We start from the raw sequence: 18,158 nt of genomic DNA, 5'->3' as shown, positions 1-18,158 counted from the left end.
AAAGATGGGCTACTTGAAAGATTATTCTTAGTGGGGCCAATAGAACTGTTCAAGGTATCCCTAGAATGGCAGTACCCTTAGTACAGAGAAATAAAATGAAAACAAGTTTATCTCCACTTCTTATAACCTTAGACTTCAGAAGAGCTGGGTCCATGATTTTAATTTGGGCATCTCGGATGTTCTTTGAAATTATGAATAACTAAACTGAGCTCTTGAATCAATCCTTAAATTGTTAACTTCTCTGTAGTGACGTGATCAAATTCTGCATTGTTCACTTTCACTGCAAGTAACTTTAAATGCTCTTAATTCTGTCTCAGTGCAATGATGTGAGGAGCAACAGGTCTCTTCATCAAATCCTCTAAGCAAAATTTTAATTTTAGGAACAAAGGTATTCCAGTAGAGATCAGCAGCAGTACTTGAATGCTTAGGATACACTTTTCTGGGTCAAATCCTTCACCAGCAAATATATACTGCTTTATAATTCATATAAAACTCGTTTTATCTGCTCTCCATGAGAAATACCATCCCCTTTAAACAAAAGCCTTAGCAGAAAAGGCCTCGTGGGAGTCTCTACAAGGGAAGCCATAAGTATTGACAGATTAAGCTCCACTGAACCGGTGGAGCTGCAGCTCTTCTCACCAGGACTGAGCCTTTCCCAACCACAGCAGGGCACAAACAGTGCCCACAGTCTGGGCTGTGCCTGCTCCTGTCCCCAGCAGCTGCTGCACAGGACTCAGAGGAGCAGGGACCTTCCTCCCGTGGCAGATCCAATCAGTTGACATCTGTCACAGGACACGTTGCCATGTCAGCCACCTCCTCTTCCCATAGTTAAACAAATAGTGACTGAACTCCTCAGCAGGCCATGGCACTGCAGCAGCTTTCTTCATCACTGTAATGGCCACTGCTGCCACTGTGGTGGCATCCTGACTGCATTGGGACTCACTGCCCTAAATTAGGAGCAAGCAGAAGTAAATCGTAACATTCAGTTGTGGGGAGAGGCTTTCTTTCTGCCCCAGGAGGAAGGGGTTTGCTACACACACTGTACGCCCTGTGTGATGAAAGAGCTCTGCCACCCACCCAGGGCAGCTTCAGGACCCTCTCTCTGCTTCTGCCCCCAAAGAAACTGCTGTTGTAGGCTAGCAGACCCAACAGATAAAGCAGTACTCTGAGATCAGTGAAACTAGTCATACACAAAAAAACTCAAGGTTCCCAGGATTGGGGACGAAAATACAAATAAGAAAAATGAAAAAAAAAACGAAATAGCCAAATAATACATACACAAAGCACTAGAAGCACTGAACTTGTACAGCCTCCAAACTGATTTGATTTCTTTCAAACTACTTCCAGTAGCCTCTGTTCCTACATGCAAGGGAAAGACAAGTAAACTAAACTGAACTGTTTTCTTAACTCCTGATACAGCACTGGCTTCCCTGCAGACTGAGTGTTTTCACTGGGGCTCTGTTCCTGAGCTGCTGCATGATTCAGTATTAGAAGAAGGGAACAGAATGAAAACCCACTGAAATGCAAAGACAGTCAATCCACCAATAAATGATACACTGGCATGTTTATGATTTTAGTAGTAATTAATTACTAGCTACACACATTTATTGGCAAAACATTTGGAGGTTTTGTGGACTTTCCAAGAGTCTGAGATGCAGCAGAAATACATTCTATTACCAACACTTGAATTTCCTCTCTTTACAGACCTCAGAACAATCTGCAGAACTTTTCCTGAAGTCAAAGTGTGGAGGATGTAGGACAAAAACCCCACACAAGTAGGTTGTGTCCCATTGCTCACAGAAGTTCGTGGTATCTCCCAGCAATTTATTTAGGAAATATGCCTGTTTCCAAAAAAGGACTTAACGTTATTTCTGGATACGAAACCCAAATTTGGATCCAAAAATCAAACTGGATTCTCATCATAATCAGTAAAACAGGTTCTTCTGTAAACAACATTAAACCTCTGGGCATTCCTATCCATTGCTATTTCTAAATTATGCCCTCAGGACCACCTCAGCAACCCCAATCATCTGCAGTGATCTGCGTGAGTGTGACTTGACTTGTCCCTGGATCTTAAAAGTTCATTTTGCCTAGAGCTGACACTGGCTCTGCTCCAGCACTGCACATAAAGAAATCTATTAAACAGCTAGAAATAAGCTAAACATCTCCTGATTGCCAGTCCAGTGTTTCTAACTATGCTTCCAACCTTTCTCCTCTCCAAACCTCCTCCAGGCAATAAAAGCATAAGTCACTGAGATTGCTGACTTTTTTTTATTAACTTCTTTAATTCATTTTTTCTTTCTGGATGCCCCATGTTTTCTGAATGGCTAGCACATTGTAAAAGAAACTGTGATGGTCTTTATGATTGTTTTGCTTGGAATGTTTTCAAAACCAAAATATAACATAATAAATGATTCCATTAATACTGATAGCAATGGAAACCAGTTTCTGAGCATTTGCATCCCAAAGCTGGATCCACTGAGGCCCCATTGTTAGTGATCCCTGGATGAAGTTTCTGTCATGGCTGAGCATTTATGATTGCATATTAATTCATCTGATGTCTAACTAAGGGAGTGAAGTCAGAGGGCAATTTTTCCTTTATATTTACAAGAGCTGTTTGCAGAACCCCTCTTCACCACCCCACTTTTCCATATTTTTAAAAACTTAATAGCCTTGAGATATTACCCAGTTTGCCCACTATGTTTGCAATTTAACAACAAAAAGTATCAAACTGACAAAGAGACACTCAGAGATCTAACACATTAGAGTCTCTTTTAAGATGCAGGCCCAGGTTTTCCAAGTCTAGAGCTGAAATTTGTATGCTCAGATCCACATTTAAACTGCTACATGAGTGGGCAGATTTTCAGAATAGATCAAGGAAAGATTGGGCCCAGTAGCACATCTGTACAACATTGGCATATCCAGTTAAAAGTCTGGAAAGGGATTCAGAGCAGCTATGAGAAGCTGCTGTTCACCCTGCAAAACCAGAATAATTAATCCTGCTAAAAAATGCTGGGTAATCCTGGATCCTTTATCCATACTCCATATTCCATTCAACAGTGAGAAGGAAATTAAAATGCAAAGAAAAGCTGAAATCATCTCAAGATGTTTTCAAGCATGTTTGGAGGAAACAATACTCCTGTTTGGACTTCCTTTGAGTATTTTCTTGCTTTACTTTTAAACCACTTTGCCACTGTGGCCTTTCTCTGAGTAGCTCAAAGGGTTAACATGTTAATTAAAGCAAGGTATTCTATTCCTTAAATTATTAATTAAAATAAAAACTGCAGCTGGTATTTAACAGCACCTCGGTCCCAACAGCAGGTTTTAGTCACTCCACCTAAATCAAACATATCATAAAGCTGGCATGAAAATCATATTGTCTGAATCAAACACATCTGGCAGCTGACACATGCTTTTACCTATAATGAAAATAACAAACTATCTATTATATATGCAGATGCACTTGAAATTGTTTTCTACACTGATGTCTTCTACCGCTCACATTCAGAAGCTAAAATCCTAATGAAGATTAATGATTAAGATCGAGAGGGAAGAAATTGCTTTCTTCCTTTCCCACTGCTGTTCTAAGCACTGATAATGCTGCTGTTCTGTTTTGAGCTCGGATGACAAAGAGCAGCTTTTTAATTAAATGGAGTGGGCAACAGATAAGCCTGGCTGCTTGGTGCTGGCTTATAAAGCCTTTACTCGAGGTTAGCGGTGCTTTATACAATGACTGTTAGGATATCATTAAAGTCCACAAAATCCCAGTGTGGAGGAAGGTCCCACACAACTCTTTATTAAGTTTTGATTTATCAGGAGTCCTGCAAGAGCAGTCCTGTAGGTGGGGCGGAGGGCTGAATGAATTTAGACCTGTCACAGGTACAATGTGATGCTGGAAAAGAGCTTCACACCCTTCCCTTAGCACAGGGAGAAGAAAAGGAAACAGAGGGGCTCTGAAGAGGCACCTTGATTGCTGGAGCGTGTGCTGCATACTCCTGGGAAATCAAAATACAGGGCTCTTCATTAATACAGAAAGCACATACAGCATTCATCAGGTGCTACTGACGTCTACAGTGCACGCATTACATATGCATATTTTCATATCCCACCCTGAGGTACAGGAAGGTAACCAGGAAGAGAGACCCTGCCCTTTGTCCTCTCTTTCTCCTCACACTGAACACAAGTCTCTCTGAACACTGAACCTCATGCTAGAAAGCAACAAAAAAAGCACACCAGAAAAAACTGGCTGCTCATTATATTGAGATTAATTAGTTTATTGGGTAGTCTAATTATATACCTTGAAATATGAGCTTGGAAATTGCATTATTGCCACATGTAAGAAACACAGTATTTAACATCCACCCCATTCTGACTGATGGTTTTCTGTTTTCCAGATAGACATGACTATTCATAAATCAATTAAATTAAATCAGTGGCACATTCTCTCAGGCTGGCTTTAATGGTTTAGAAGGCAAACAACTTCAATGCCTGTGATTACATTTCTTGTAATGCAACAAACTTTGTCAGCTGTATCAAAACAGCTTTTCTGAGGCAACACTGTTCTCTCCCTCCTGTCCAGATGAGTCTGGAAACACTCCTGTGCTATATTACATTATAAAGGGGGCACACGTGCACAAGAGAACATTGCTCAGTAAGGCAGATGAGCCCGGGAAATGGAAAGAACACATACAACCCTTTCTTAGCAACACAGTACTATTCCAGAAAAATTTCCTTTCTCTCCAGAAAAGATTTTGCAATGTAAAACCCTAAAGGATAGACCACATGGTAATAAACAGTAGTATCTTAGTTCCCAAGGAAAATAAGCTCCTTTCTCCCCTAAACATCCATTACCTGCATTGATTAAAAATGTTTTGCTGAGCCTTTTTTTTGGTTTGGTTTGTGGGTTTGTTTGTTTTGAGGGTTTTTTACATCATCAGGAGTAGTTTCTAAATCTCTTTATAAAGATATTCAATTTTTAAAGCCTTTCTTTAAATGGCAAGTTTATAGATATCCACTTCAGGGCAAGATGACCGATAAATATTTTAGAATGTATTGAAACAACTTTTTTTTCAGCAGATGAAATATCATCCTATATATCAGTTAAGGTGTTAAGAGTGTCTGGTGTGAGAATGAATGCTCTTCTATCATGGAGACATTTATGAGGGGAGTGGCTATTTTAGATTTGATAGATTTAAATGGAAATGTCAAAGAGAAAAGTATCCAGATTAAAAGCGTTTGCAAGATGTTGGAGCTTAATATCCTGAGGCAGAAGAAAAACCCAAACAAGATTAACAACATAAAAATAATACATTTCAAAAGACCAGACTCAACAAACATCAAGAACTAGAGAAGAAAGTCTCTTGGGGTGTTGCTTTAAAGGCTAAAGGATACAGAAGGGCTGGCAATTCCTGAAAGATACCAAATCAAAGCCACAGATGCAAACTATCTTAGCATGAGGAACTATTAAAAGAAGTGATAAGATGCGGCAAGAGCTTCTGCAAGTGCTCTTTCAGGACCCAGAAAACCAAAATAATTCTCTTTATATTTCAAAGAGTAGTACAGCCACTGGACTAGCTAACTGTACATACTATAAATGTATGGGAATTGTGCAAATGCACGAGAAAAATAGAATCAAGAAGCAAAGAGAAATCCTCCTCACAACAACAATAAACTTACTTTGCATGATTTGTCACTGCAGAAAGCGATTTGTGTTATCCCTTGACTGAAGTTCCAGTGTCCAGAGCAGAAGATGGGAAAATTACCTTTGTTTTTAAAAAGGTGGGTGAGAAAATCTAATGCTGAACAATCATGGCACAAAAAGGACAGAATGTTGGTGAGGAATTGTGCAAGGTGAGAAGACAGGGCTTTTTTACATGAACAAATGAAGCAGTTCCAAAATATTTCAAGAGATTTGCAGAGTTGGAAGCCTACATATGCCCTGTCTGAGGTGACAGTAATTAAAAAAAGAGATATAACTTCTCCTTCTTGTACGTGAGAACAGTGACTTCCAATGGTTTCATCTCATGCTTTTGCAGGAATGAACTTACTGTGATTAAGTGTTTACTAATTATTGGTAGTCTTGTGAATACAATTTGTTTGTTCTGGCTTCAGGAATGCTCTCAGAGAGACCTTTGGGCAATTTGGAAACCTATGCAGTAATATTCACTATATTACCCAGTAACAGAACCTGCATGACTTTTATCATAGGGCCCATTGTTACAGTAATGACTCTGACCAGTACAGATAAATTACATAAAATACATGTTATTTTACAGGGGGTTTGCCTTGGTTTGGTTTGGTTTGCAGGCAGCTGCTTCACTTCACAATGACATTAAGATACCTGCCTGAAAATGTGGAAAAAAACCATCACTGGCCAACCTCTCTAATGGTTCAGACACAGAATCATTTCCAAAAGAGAATTCTCTATGGAGCTTTTCTTCTTCCTCCTGTTTTTGTCTTTAGAGATGACGGATTGAGCCGTTAGGAGATGTCTGAAGCTTTCTGTTTGATTTGCTATAGTAATAATTATTTTGCTTTTTTAATATCCTGCTATATTAGATGGTATTATCACTTCATATAAAACATTAAATCAGCTTCTTTAGAGAAAAAAATCATAGAAATCTAAGTATCCTATTGAGCAAAAATCTTCCATTACTGTGTTATGTATTGTTTATCCCTCAGGAGTTAAGTAGAAAATATAACCTGACAAAGTAAGTCATAGGTGCTATCCATGTAATAAAAAAGGAACCTCATCCTACAACAAGGAAGGTGTAAGTCAGGGGCCAGTGGGATTTAATGCATGCAGAAAGCATCCAGCTGCTCTGTGGACAGCTGGGGAATAACCCAGATTAATATCAGACAATCTGCCCCAAAAGGTGACTCCGGCTGAGCCGAGGAGAGTCTGCCTATCAAACATCAGATTTAAACCAATCTTTGTACATCTTGATGGGCTGTCCTGAGGGCTGCTGCTCTTGTGTGATTTTTGTCCTTTCATAGCAAAAGAAAAAAATAATAAAGATTTTATTACCTGCACAGATGGTAGATTTTGCTAATGTTATATCCAGATCATTTTCTTCTCTAAACTGTGCATGCATCTGAATTTTAATGCCTCAACCCACCTGAGTCACAGAACCTTGCAGTAACCAGAACAAATGAAGAGAAGCTATGATATAGGTCTCTCAAAAGTCAAGCTGGACAGGTGTGGAATCACAAATCTCTTGGTTTGCCACTGATCTCAAATCTACGCCACATTTTTTAATGGCAACTGGAGAGATGGAGTGCAAGCTTGATTTTTCAGCTGTGCATTCTCATTTTTCTCAGAAAAATGTCCCTGGGAAATACTTGCACTTAGATGCTCGCCTGCTTGTTCAATTAGAGGAGTGATTAGGATCCATTTTAAGCCGTGCTTGAGCGGCATATGCCAACACTCAGAAAGCTTTCAAAGGGCTCCAGACTCCGCGGCTCTCCCGGCAGCGCCCACCGGGCAGCACCATCAATAGGAGGGAAATGAAAGCACAAACAACGGGAGCTGGAGCCCTGGCAGCAGCCCAGTCCTTGTCCTGAGCACAGCCTGAAGGCAAACGCTGGCCAGCTCTGCCCCTGAGCACTGCTGCATCGAGCATTTCCTAGGAAACCTCACCCCTGTGCTCCAGAGAGGGAGTGCTCTGGAAAGCAAAAAAAGTTTTGAGTTCTTGCATCTTTCTTACACTGTTTTTTAGCCTTTGTTATTTTCTGGAGGGACTAAATCTAGTTATTTGATGATTGAAGCTTTTGCTCACAGGCCTTTAATAATAATCACAATAATTGTTTTTTATCATGCTCATTCATACGTGCCTCCTGCCAACATGCCTGAGGTGCTGCACAGACACTGCAAACCACAGTACAAATTAAACATAACAAAAGAAAATCCAATGAAATATTTAAAAAGACACATCTGATATTAACAAGAGAAAGGCTGTTTTCAAACATGAGGAATTTCAATACAAAATTGCTGTGAATACAGAGGGATTCTGGTGAGGTTCTCGCCACCAACCCTATCAAATCCACTTAACTACAGCAGATGAAATGTTTGTTCATTTCCCTCTGACTGGCATCTTCCAAGTACTTTTCTCATTTTATTTTAAAATATTTTGAGATTGCTTCTGTTTTGTATGCGACCAGAAAATCTATCTTTTTTTGATACCTGCAGTGCTACTATAACATGGTCATTTATGGCCATCATCTTTAAAACAGCTAAACTGACAATATGCCACATCAGAAAATATTATTACTGTGTTACACAGAAAGAGAACCAAGACAGGGACGAGGCTAAGCTGGCCAAGATCAAACAAAGCTTGTGGTAGAAAAAGAATTTGCACCCAAGTCTTACCAGTGCCAGCCTATCACCCCAACTAAGCTGCTCTAAATCTTCAGCTGTCACCAAAACACAAGAAATTGGGCATTAAAATACAAATAAGGAAATAGAAATCATGAAACAGCAACAGTGATCTTAAAGCAGATATATTATGCATTTGTATGCAGTCCATGAATGGATGTAATACAGATGCCTCTCAAGGCATCCATAGCATGTGCAAATGTTAAAGATCCATTCGATAAAATCTTAAATTTAAACTCTTTTGAATCTGCAAATGGAATACCCATTTTTTGTCCTATTTTTCTGGCATGCTTCTTAACCTCTTGTCAGACAAGCTCTCCTAAACCTGAGTTTCAGGATATCTGTGCAGCTATTGAACTGCATGTAGTCTGCTTGTTAACAAGAAATGAAGCTGGAATGTAAGTCACTGCTAATTAAACTCATAATTACAAATGGAAGGTCAGACAGCAGATCCAAGAGCTGTTTGAAAATGTAATAAGAGAAAAGAAAAAACAAACTCACATGTAATAATTCTGCCTTACTTGGCAGACTGACCCATTAGAAGACTCCTCAGCCACACACAGTACTGATGGCAAATATTAGAATAGTAAATGAAAATTCTTGGGTTTAAATGAGCTTGTCGAGGATTAGCACAGGCTCTAAACATAACCTAGATTTCTTACTAAAAACAAAAATTGAGAATTGATCATTTACAAAGTCAGAACATGGATCACAGCTTCCTAGCCTCTCCTTGTTAGCACACTTGAGAGGAAGCCCTTGACATTTTGGGAAAATCCAAGGAGAAGAATAGTCTTTCTTTCTAAGTTAAGCTCGTTTCTTACTTGGGATCTAGGCACCTGGACAAAAAATCTTGTTTGGGATTTACAAAGTATCTGTCAGGAAACAAATATAGGTGGCAGATCAAAGCTGCTTTCTGCCATTCCTCCCACTCTGAGTATTTCACCTTTCTCTGAGCCACAGGAAGCCTCTGAAACTCTCAGCAGGGTGGAATAGCCTTGTGAGACTTGCCAATGACAGATTTAAAAATAAAATTTAAAAAAGCATTCCCTTATCAGCAGGCTTTCATCTGACACAATAATTCTAAAAATCTGCCTTCCAACAGTTCAGCTTCGCTTCAGTGAATGCCTCACCAAGCCCCTTCTAATAAATATTGTTTATGATTTCTATGACACACTTGTTTTGCAGTGAAATTGTGGAGGCAGTGATCACTGGGTTGATTGACACCTAGTTATTCAATCAAACATACTTCTATTTCACTAGTCACAGACCACACATGCCAAATTTGATACTGAAACAGCTTCTATTAGGCACTTTGGAGTGGGCTTGGGAAGAAAATCAGTCTTGTAATGAAAATCTTAACTATGCTGCAGCTACTGCAGCACCATAATACTTATTTCTCTCCTGCTGGCAATTTGGAGGCAGCAGCACTGAACACCAGAGGACTTCTCTATGGAGGGAGAGATAACAGCAGACATTTACTGAAAGGATGGGGGTTGTTTTCTCTTAACAATGGAAGTGTACACAGATGGATTTGGTAGTTCTCAGCTGGTGAGCAAATAGTCAGCTCTAGCTCATTGTGGCTCTTGGGGTGGGAAAAATGGATTTCACATAAGTATTCCTTTCTGGGTTCATGAAAGACAGAATGCAGGCAAGCTGAGTGGCAGAGTTGGGCAAAAACAGCCACTGCACATCACGGGATGTGAAGCCAGCGAGAGCGGGGAGCCGAGGCACAGGGCCACGATTAATTCACGAAAGGCAGCAATTTACTTTCTCAGAACAAAAATACTGGTTCCGAATCTGACAAAACATTTTATAAGCTGTTTCGCCTAAAGTGTCGGGATATGAAAATCATAGCTCAGAGATGGATGAATGTTCAACAAGAGTTTCCAGAGAAACTATTTCTGTACCCCACCTCCTCTCTCCAAGGCACCTCAGGAATGATTTGGGAGCCTAAGCCACAGCAGCCAGGACCCCTTCTGACATCTCAGGCAATATGAACAATCCACCCTGTGGCTGAGAACACCCACTAGAGATCCCTGCCCTCACAGCCAAGTAGGTGGAACACTGACAGTGAAACTTATGGCAACCTAAATTTCTTTTGGCATTTACATTCTGGCACCTGAACTGCTCTGCTGATGTTTTCTCACTTCTACATCCTCATTTTCTATAAGGGGATGTGATAAAGGAACCTGGGAAGTGGCAGCCACCATTAGGTACAGAAAGGCTTTAATTACTATTCTCTAGTTGCCATCTCTGACAGTAGAAGGGTGCCTGAGTTCTATACTTGAGAAACAATCCTGAGCAGTTCCTTTACCCAGATAACTTCCCTCCTCCTCAAGATTCTCAGCAATGTCCTTTCATTTTAATAAGATGGGGATTTAAAACCCCTTGTAAATGTTGCAACAGCTCAGACTCAAAGGCCTCCTCTAAAAATCCATAGTTCTGCTCTTAAACCTCTTTTTTTTTGGAGATTCCTCACGTAATCACACTCCAAATTTTGTCCTCCTCTGAACTTGTCTGAGTTTCGGAAGGCGCTGATTAGACCAAAGAGAAAATTTCTTTGGCAGTGAAAGAAATAGAACCTTCAGAAATTTTTAAGAGTATGATTAGCCAAGCTTTGTGGATAGCTATTTGTGTCTTGCTTTTCAAGAGCAATTTATTCACTGAGCTTAACCTTATCCCCAGTACATCCAGGCATCACACATAGATAGTTTTATTCTTCATGTATTTCCAGAAATTACTTGGAGTACTTATTTCTGTTCCTTTTAAGACCCATTTATTATGGCCAAACTAACAGAAAGGGAATTTAAAACCAAAGCCCGTTATTGGTCTGGCCTGGTTTGATGATGATGATGATGATGATGATGATATATCCACAGAAAGCATTACATTATCTGCAAGTACACACTGTCAAGCTAAAAATTGGAAATTCTGTTTAACTCATATTTAGAAGAAATGGATTCATGTCCTTCTGTACAGAAACCACTGAGAAGGCAAAAGTGTTTTTTTAAGTGTCAGCCTCACCTCAGTGACAATTCTTGTGTTTCAGGAAGTTAACACAAACATTCAGTGCCAATCTTCCCAGTGCAATCCCAAATGAGAGCAGCAGCTTGGCTGTGTCACTCTCTAGCACCTGAAATCCTTGGCTCAGCACTCCCTGGAAGAGGAGTCTGTGCTGCACTGCTCCTGCTCCACTTCATCACTGCCTCATCAAACACGAGATATCAGGCTCTAACCTTGTCAGCACTGAGTGTGAAATTTCTGTGGCACTCCCAGTACTCCATGCCAGCGTGAAGGTGGAAATTATGTCCACATTAAAAAAAAATGAAAACTTTTAGCCTTTAAATTTGAAAAAATAAAAACCCCCAAGTTACACACACACACAAAAATCGCAACCAACCAGCGGGACATGATAGACATCTCTGCTGGAAAAAATACAGAATTAAAGTGCCATTGTCCCCTACATCAGAACAGCCTGAGGGCTGTTGGAGTGAAAGTGAAGAGGGGGAGAGGAGAGAAAAACAGACACTGCAAATAAGTAGAGTATTTTATTAGAGAGTTATCTCCTTCTTGCAAGAATGAGTGCTCAAATGGATAATACCTTCCTGTGAAATCCAGGTTTCCAGCTTCGTGTTAAGAAGAGGCTCTTACCTTATGGGATTATCCATCCTTGATACAGTGAGAAATGCTGCTAAATTCGCTGTGTAGGAAGAACACACAATGAGGGTGAAGAGCCACCAGCTTCCCATCACGATGCGCATCGCCACAGAATTGACAGTGGATTCACCCCCTAAAAACAAACAGAGAAATGGAGGGTGTCTCAGCAGATTCCATTGACAAGCACCTTCTGTGTGCCCTGCTATGTTACACTTTGTTGGAGCTGCTCTCTGTTTCCCCTCCAGTCTGCCCTTTCACTGTGGGAAAAGCATTGCTTCTGTTAAGGCTGATAATTCACAAGTATTTTCTCCAGTCAACCTTTTGCCCTAGACAGTGTTCCAGAAAATCATCTTTCAAAATATTTCCCTTGAGAATGACTGTGGATCAAATCCAAAGAACATGAAAAATGTTCTAAATAAAGTTGAATAGTGAAGCACAACTATTAGGCAGGAATTAAATCATTACAGTGTTCAGAATACAGTAATATTCTGTTTTCAATTACCTTTTCAGAACTGGAAAAAAAGGCCCGACAGAACTGTCTAATGGTTTGTGTGCTATCCTTGCTGTATTTAAATCTGCAAAAACTGAAGCATTAGTGTCATTACTGGTTACCCTTTACAAGATTTCAAACTATGTGAAGATTTCTTTCCAGCAGTCTTCAAGCACAGTTATGCTTGAGCATCGTTGAAGGCTAAACCTTACCACAGAGCTGGTTCTACTTACTTCAGCATATGTTTGTGCTGATTATACCTAACTTAAACCCCTCTTAATGAGATGAGGGGCCAAGTTGCATAGCAATAGGATGGATTTTCTAGCTGAAGCTTTAGAAGCTTGCAATCACAATGGAAAAAAAATGTAGAAAAAGGTTAACAACTTTACCCATATGTCAGCATTCAATAAAACCTGCCTTCCAAGAATACAACTAACATTATAGATATGGCACAAAACTGTGTGGGCAGATTTTGTAAACAATTAGTTACAAAAATAACTTTGTTAATGGCAGCAGTCCTACTGAACTCAGTAGGATTAGTCCCATGCTTAGAGATTTCTGAGTGTAAAGTTAATTACGTACTCAGTTCAAACAAGCAGGAGATGAACTATCTCACACGAGTTCAAAAACATATGCATTTGTATTTCTATTTATACATTAAACAATTTAAAAGGTGCTGATTTCAGAGCTGGGGAAGCGTTGCAATCCTGCACCAAGCAGCTCTGTAGTTTATTTCTAGTGTAACAATTTTCCCAAAGAGGAAAAGCCTGCTAGTGCTGTTTCCAGACTTACTGAACGACAGAAAAAGCATAAAGGGACAGAAAGCCCTGGCTTTGTCCACCTATGTGGAATTGCATTTTATTGAAATGGTTTGCTCTGGCTCACCCCTGGAAAGCGTATGGTTTATCCCAAGTCTGTAACCTCCCTGCAGTATTGTGTATCTGTAACCCCATTGGCCTCTAGATCTGTCCGCGCCCATTTCGAAACTCCCTGTTGAGCGTGCAGAGAGAGGCAGGCTCGCTCTTTTTGCCCTGGAGGCCTCTGGAGGCTCTGCTCCTCTCCCTTTCCCTCTCCCTCAGCGACCATGCTGCCTTCCTGGGGTCGAACTCCAAATAAATCCTCATCCCATCAGCACCTCACCAGCCGTCTGGAGTCTCCTTGCCTACCTGCATGCAAATATGAAAGAACCTAGAGCCCAGGGGGCTCCCGGGGAACCCTCCCTGGGGACCCCCCAAAATCTAAACGACAACACACCTTTTTCCCACTTTAGCTGGGCTAATAAAACATCCCACTTCCCCCCAGAGGCCTGCTGTGGCACCTTTCTCCCGCCGTGGGGCGTACCTTGCTGCACGAAGGCGCCGTACACCACCCAGATGGCGCTGTGCAGGGTGGAGGACACGGAGGCGCCGGGCTGCGCCGCGCCCTGCGCCCGCACCGCCTGGATGCGGTTCAGCACGAAGATCAGCACGCCCACGACCGGGATGGCCGCCGCGATGCACGCCCACACCGCCACGTCGAACGGCGCCAGCAGCGAGAAGATGTTGATCTTCTCCTCGGGCTTCTTGATCAGGATGCCCACGGAGTAGTCCATGTAGCGCTTGCTGAAGTCCACCACGCTCTCGCGCTCGGGCGTTATGGTGATGGCCGAGATGGCCAGGTCCGCCCTCTGCAAGACAAACGCAGCACACCCATCGCTCCCTGCCGCCAGGACTCTGGCCAACTGAGAAGCTTTTCAAGAACCATGCCACTCCATAACTTAAAACATTTAGAAGCACTCATATAAATTCTCTAAAAATAAAGCCAGAATCACTTTCACCGTTTAAACATTAGTTAATTGCACTGGTCTAAAGGAGAGTAATGAAACATAACCCGTCAAGGTACTCTCAAACAGAAAGCACAACCGTGACTCCTCTCTGGAGGAGAGGAGTCAAGATTTCACCTTATTTCACCTTTATCCCTCACTTGTTTTCCAGAGGAGGCCTAGAACTCCACACCATATTAACCCAGTGCACTGCAAGCAATAAAGAAAGAGCACCACTTATTTAGCTTGTGTATTTGACAGCAGGGCGGGAAGAGCTAATGTTTGTTTCTCTCCCTGCAGAATTGCCAACTCTACATATTCATGAAGACATTTCATAGGACAACTGGGAAGAAGATTTTGGGTTTTTTTTTACATGAATAAAGTGATGGGAAAAGCTCGTAAGAGGAAGAATGCACAAAGGCAAGTTTGTTCCTGAAACTGCTTCGACTTCAATATTTAAAACAAGTAGGTGTTGCATGTAGATAATCCTTAAAGAGTAGGCACACTTGATGAAGGGGAAGATAGGAGTTAATAAATAAGATTCTCATAGCTTTTGAAGCTATTTTGAAGAGCTTCAATTAACTTTTCAATGTTTTCTGTCTTAATAGAAGAGTTCTCTTCAAAAAAACCCCCAGAATATACATTCTGTTTCCTATCTCTAATTGCATTGGGAATGTAAAGTAAATATTAGAGGAGGGAGGTGTGCTTTGAAACCCTTTGGAGATTGCGGAACAAATGGTAGCAGAAATACCATTTTAAAAATACCGTAATAGATATTTTATGGCTTCAAAGAAAGCAATTTCCAAAGAAACTTAACAGGAGTTCTTACCTTATTTTTAAATCCATAAAATTCAAAGAGTTTATGTCAATGCAAAATAAGTTAAAAATTCTTTATGCTCCCTAGCACCAACCAAGAACATCCCATTATCACAGACATCTTTGCCATTGCTTTAATTGCTTCTATTTCTTCCTAAACATCTCCTTACAAATACTGAGCCACCTATTTACAAGATAATGAGAAAGCTTTCACTTGCAGTAATAACCTCCACTGCAGAAGAGTAACCTCTTCTACAAAAAGCAGCAACATGGAATATTAATTCCTTTGATTCTTCCTCTTGATTAACACTTGTCCCATGTCAGGTTGCAAGAACATAACCAAAATACACTAATTTCATTCTCTGGGAGATTCTAACCCTACAAACTCTACCCATTTACTTAAATGGAGTTCAATTAACTTACTCCTGGATTTGCAATACTGCAATTAAGAAATTTGCTCCTCTCAGCTTTAAATGAATGAATAATCTTGAGACCAGTTTAAATTCTGATCCCCTGTTACTGAGGCTACTTTTCCTGCTTGGGAGTCAAACTCGGTGTCATTCCTCATTGGTCTTTATTAAACACATTGTCATGGAATGACCAAAAGAAAGTCCCATTTATAAACAATTTTCAAAGACAAAATGACAAAAAATAAAATACTAGTAGTTTGTATTTTAAGGAGAATACCTTGTTTTTTCTCTATTTTCCATAGCCATTCCCTCACACACACACAATGACCTCTATTCTTACAGCAATGTAAACACATAGATTTATACCAGTATAAATTATGTTGAGAGCAGCTGGGAACAAATAAAACAAGAGACTCTCTAGTTCCTATCCTGTACACAGAGTCTTAAACTGCAGTTTATATTACACTCAAACCATCCACACTCAGAAGCATTCTGCACTGGTACCTTCATCCTAATTCATTCTTCTGTAATTTTTTTTAATGCAGCTTCTTCTCTGTGTACCTTGTTAATGAGTTCTCCAATCATGCCATTCCAGGAGCTGTTTTGGAGCTGGTGCCCATACTTGCCATCAGGAGCTTGATAGATCTCATACTTGAAGCCCAGATTCTTGGCCAGTGCATCCAGGACATCAATGGAAAATCCTTTATATCGTTTTGGCTGCCCAAGGATGTTCTCTGCCACCATCACAAAAGGTTCTTCCTGAGAACAAAACAGTATCTTTACTGACATTCAAAACAAGATTTTTAGTTTGCTTCTCTGAGCAAAAGGCTGTTTTCTGAGTTAATTCTGGACAGCCTGGCACAGATTTTTGAGACGCCCATAACCTTCTGAGGCAAAAATTGTAGGTCATATGGGATACTGTGAAGCTTCCCAATCAGACACCTCTGCCTCAGCACTTGAGCCCTATCCATAGCCTTGGTTTTTCCATACTTCTTGAGAAGCAGCAGAGACTCCAGAAGAAATTCAACCCCAGATTTAGAAAGCCATCTTTTACACAGGCCTCATATTTTATCCAGGACACATACTAAAACACAAACTAAAACCACTGCAATTTTGTGAACATTTAAAATTTTGAAAATTCAAAGAATAACCTCCATGGGTACTGGTTTCTGGAGTATTTTAATTTAAGAAGTCTGTTTTGAGACTGAGGAAATGCAACGTTTTGTGATATGTTTTCTGATGGGGATGGGTGTCCTGCTGTCCTGCAGGGGGATCCCAGGGATGTTGGTGGCACAGCCACTGCAGTTGTAGCCTGTTACCGTCACAGAAGGGATCTGCTCACCTCTCACACCAGCTACAGCACAAATTGAGGGAAGAAATTTGGGGGCTGGAGGGAGTGCCTTCATGTACATATGTACACTTAGGTACTGCCTATTTGCACCACGATTCAGAAAAAGAGAACTGAAAACAACAAAAAAAGACATCATATTCTGCAGTCTGCAGACTACAATATTTTAGCCAGGAATGCATTCAAGCCCTAATTTGCCCCTAATGTAGCACTTGGCTGACAGGAGCTCTTAACCACTCCAGAGTTTAACAGACAGCAGTCCCAAAAGCGTAATGATTTTTTTGGAAAGACGACACCTTTCTAAAAGATATAGTTTATCTCAATGGGAATTTATGAGCTTGATGCAGAAAACACTTGATTAAATTTTACAGCCTGCAGCGTACAAGAGCCAAGATTAGATTATCATAATTGGCCCATCTGATCTTAAAATCCATGAAATGCTGAAAACTGCCTATCCAAGCTGTAGGACAGTATCTGGAACAGTATCCCTGTGTACTCAGGCCCTGTGCTGGTTCTCTGCCTGGTAGGAATTACAACGCAGAAAAACAGCATAAGCAAACAAACAAATGCTCTGTATCACTGACAGCACACAGCTTCACATAAAATAATAAAGGGCTATCACCCATTTTCCTTGCTTATGTAACTGATCATCCAAAAACACAGAACTGAAAATGATAGGGGAAAACACTGCGGGAAGTGCTCAAAATACACAGTCAGACCCTTTTTACTTAGAGCATTTGGACTCAGGAAGGACCATACCAAGACAGTCACCACTTTGAGAGTCACTCCCTGCAGGTCGTTGCCCAGCCGCCGCTCCTGGAGGCTGCCGTTCAGGCCCTTCTCAGAGTCCCACGTCGCCAGCTGCAACACAGAGCACCCACAGGCTGAAGCACTGCCAGGCAGGGATCTCACAGCATTTACAAAATATTTAACAGCAGCCTGACCCAATCCAGAACTGACAGAGAGAGGTTCAGAGGTGTGTGGCTTTTTTAAACATAGAATTTGTGCGATTCAGGGCCCAGACATAAACAAGTACCTTGGTGAATGTATGTTCATTGATGTGTGCAGTATAAATGCTCCATCATCTGCAGTATTTATCATTTCATTTCACTTGGTTCACTCTGACATTACATTTCTCCTCAGTAAGCTCATATTGCCAGAGAGTTCTCAGGATTGTCTGTGGTTGCACTACCCCAGATTTCCCTCTCTGCTCAGATCCCTCTTTTCAAATACCCCATGTTTATCAAAGACCAACCTTTTCT

At 40.8% G+C, this 18,158-nt stretch overlaps 1 protein-coding gene across 4 annotated transcripts in view; it reads right to left on the bottom strand.

The window, feature by feature from the left end:
* Positions 1 to 18,158, bottom strand: part of GRID1 (glutamate ionotropic receptor delta type subunit 1) — a 485,278-nt gene that overhangs the window by 35,155 nt on the left and 431,965 nt on the right. For all 4 annotated transcript variants that reach the window (XM_063406045.1, XM_063406046.1, XM_063406048.1 and 1 more), the window contains 4 exons: positions 17,656 to 17,757; positions 16,110 to 16,307; positions 13,863 to 14,187; positions 12,026 to 12,164 (listed from right to left, as the gene is read on the bottom strand). In XM_063406045.1, the coding sequence (XP_063262115.1) occupies positions 12,026 to 12,164; positions 13,863 to 14,187; positions 16,110 to 16,307; positions 17,656 to 17,757 (764 nt within the window). The remainder of the gene's footprint in view (positions 1 to 12,025; positions 12,165 to 13,862; positions 14,188 to 16,109; positions 16,308 to 17,655; positions 17,758 to 18,158) is intronic.

The sequence above is a fragment of the Prinia subflava genome, chromosome 9 (assembly GCF_021018805.1).
Source record: "Prinia subflava isolate CZ2003 ecotype Zambia chromosome 9, Cam_Psub_1.2, whole genome shotgun sequence".
NCBI classification, from domain to species: Eukaryota; Metazoa; Chordata; class Aves; order Passeriformes; family Cisticolidae; genus Prinia; species Prinia subflava.
The sequence above is the reverse complement of the archived record's forward strand: the minus strand, read 5'-3'. Positions and strand labels throughout refer to the sequence as shown.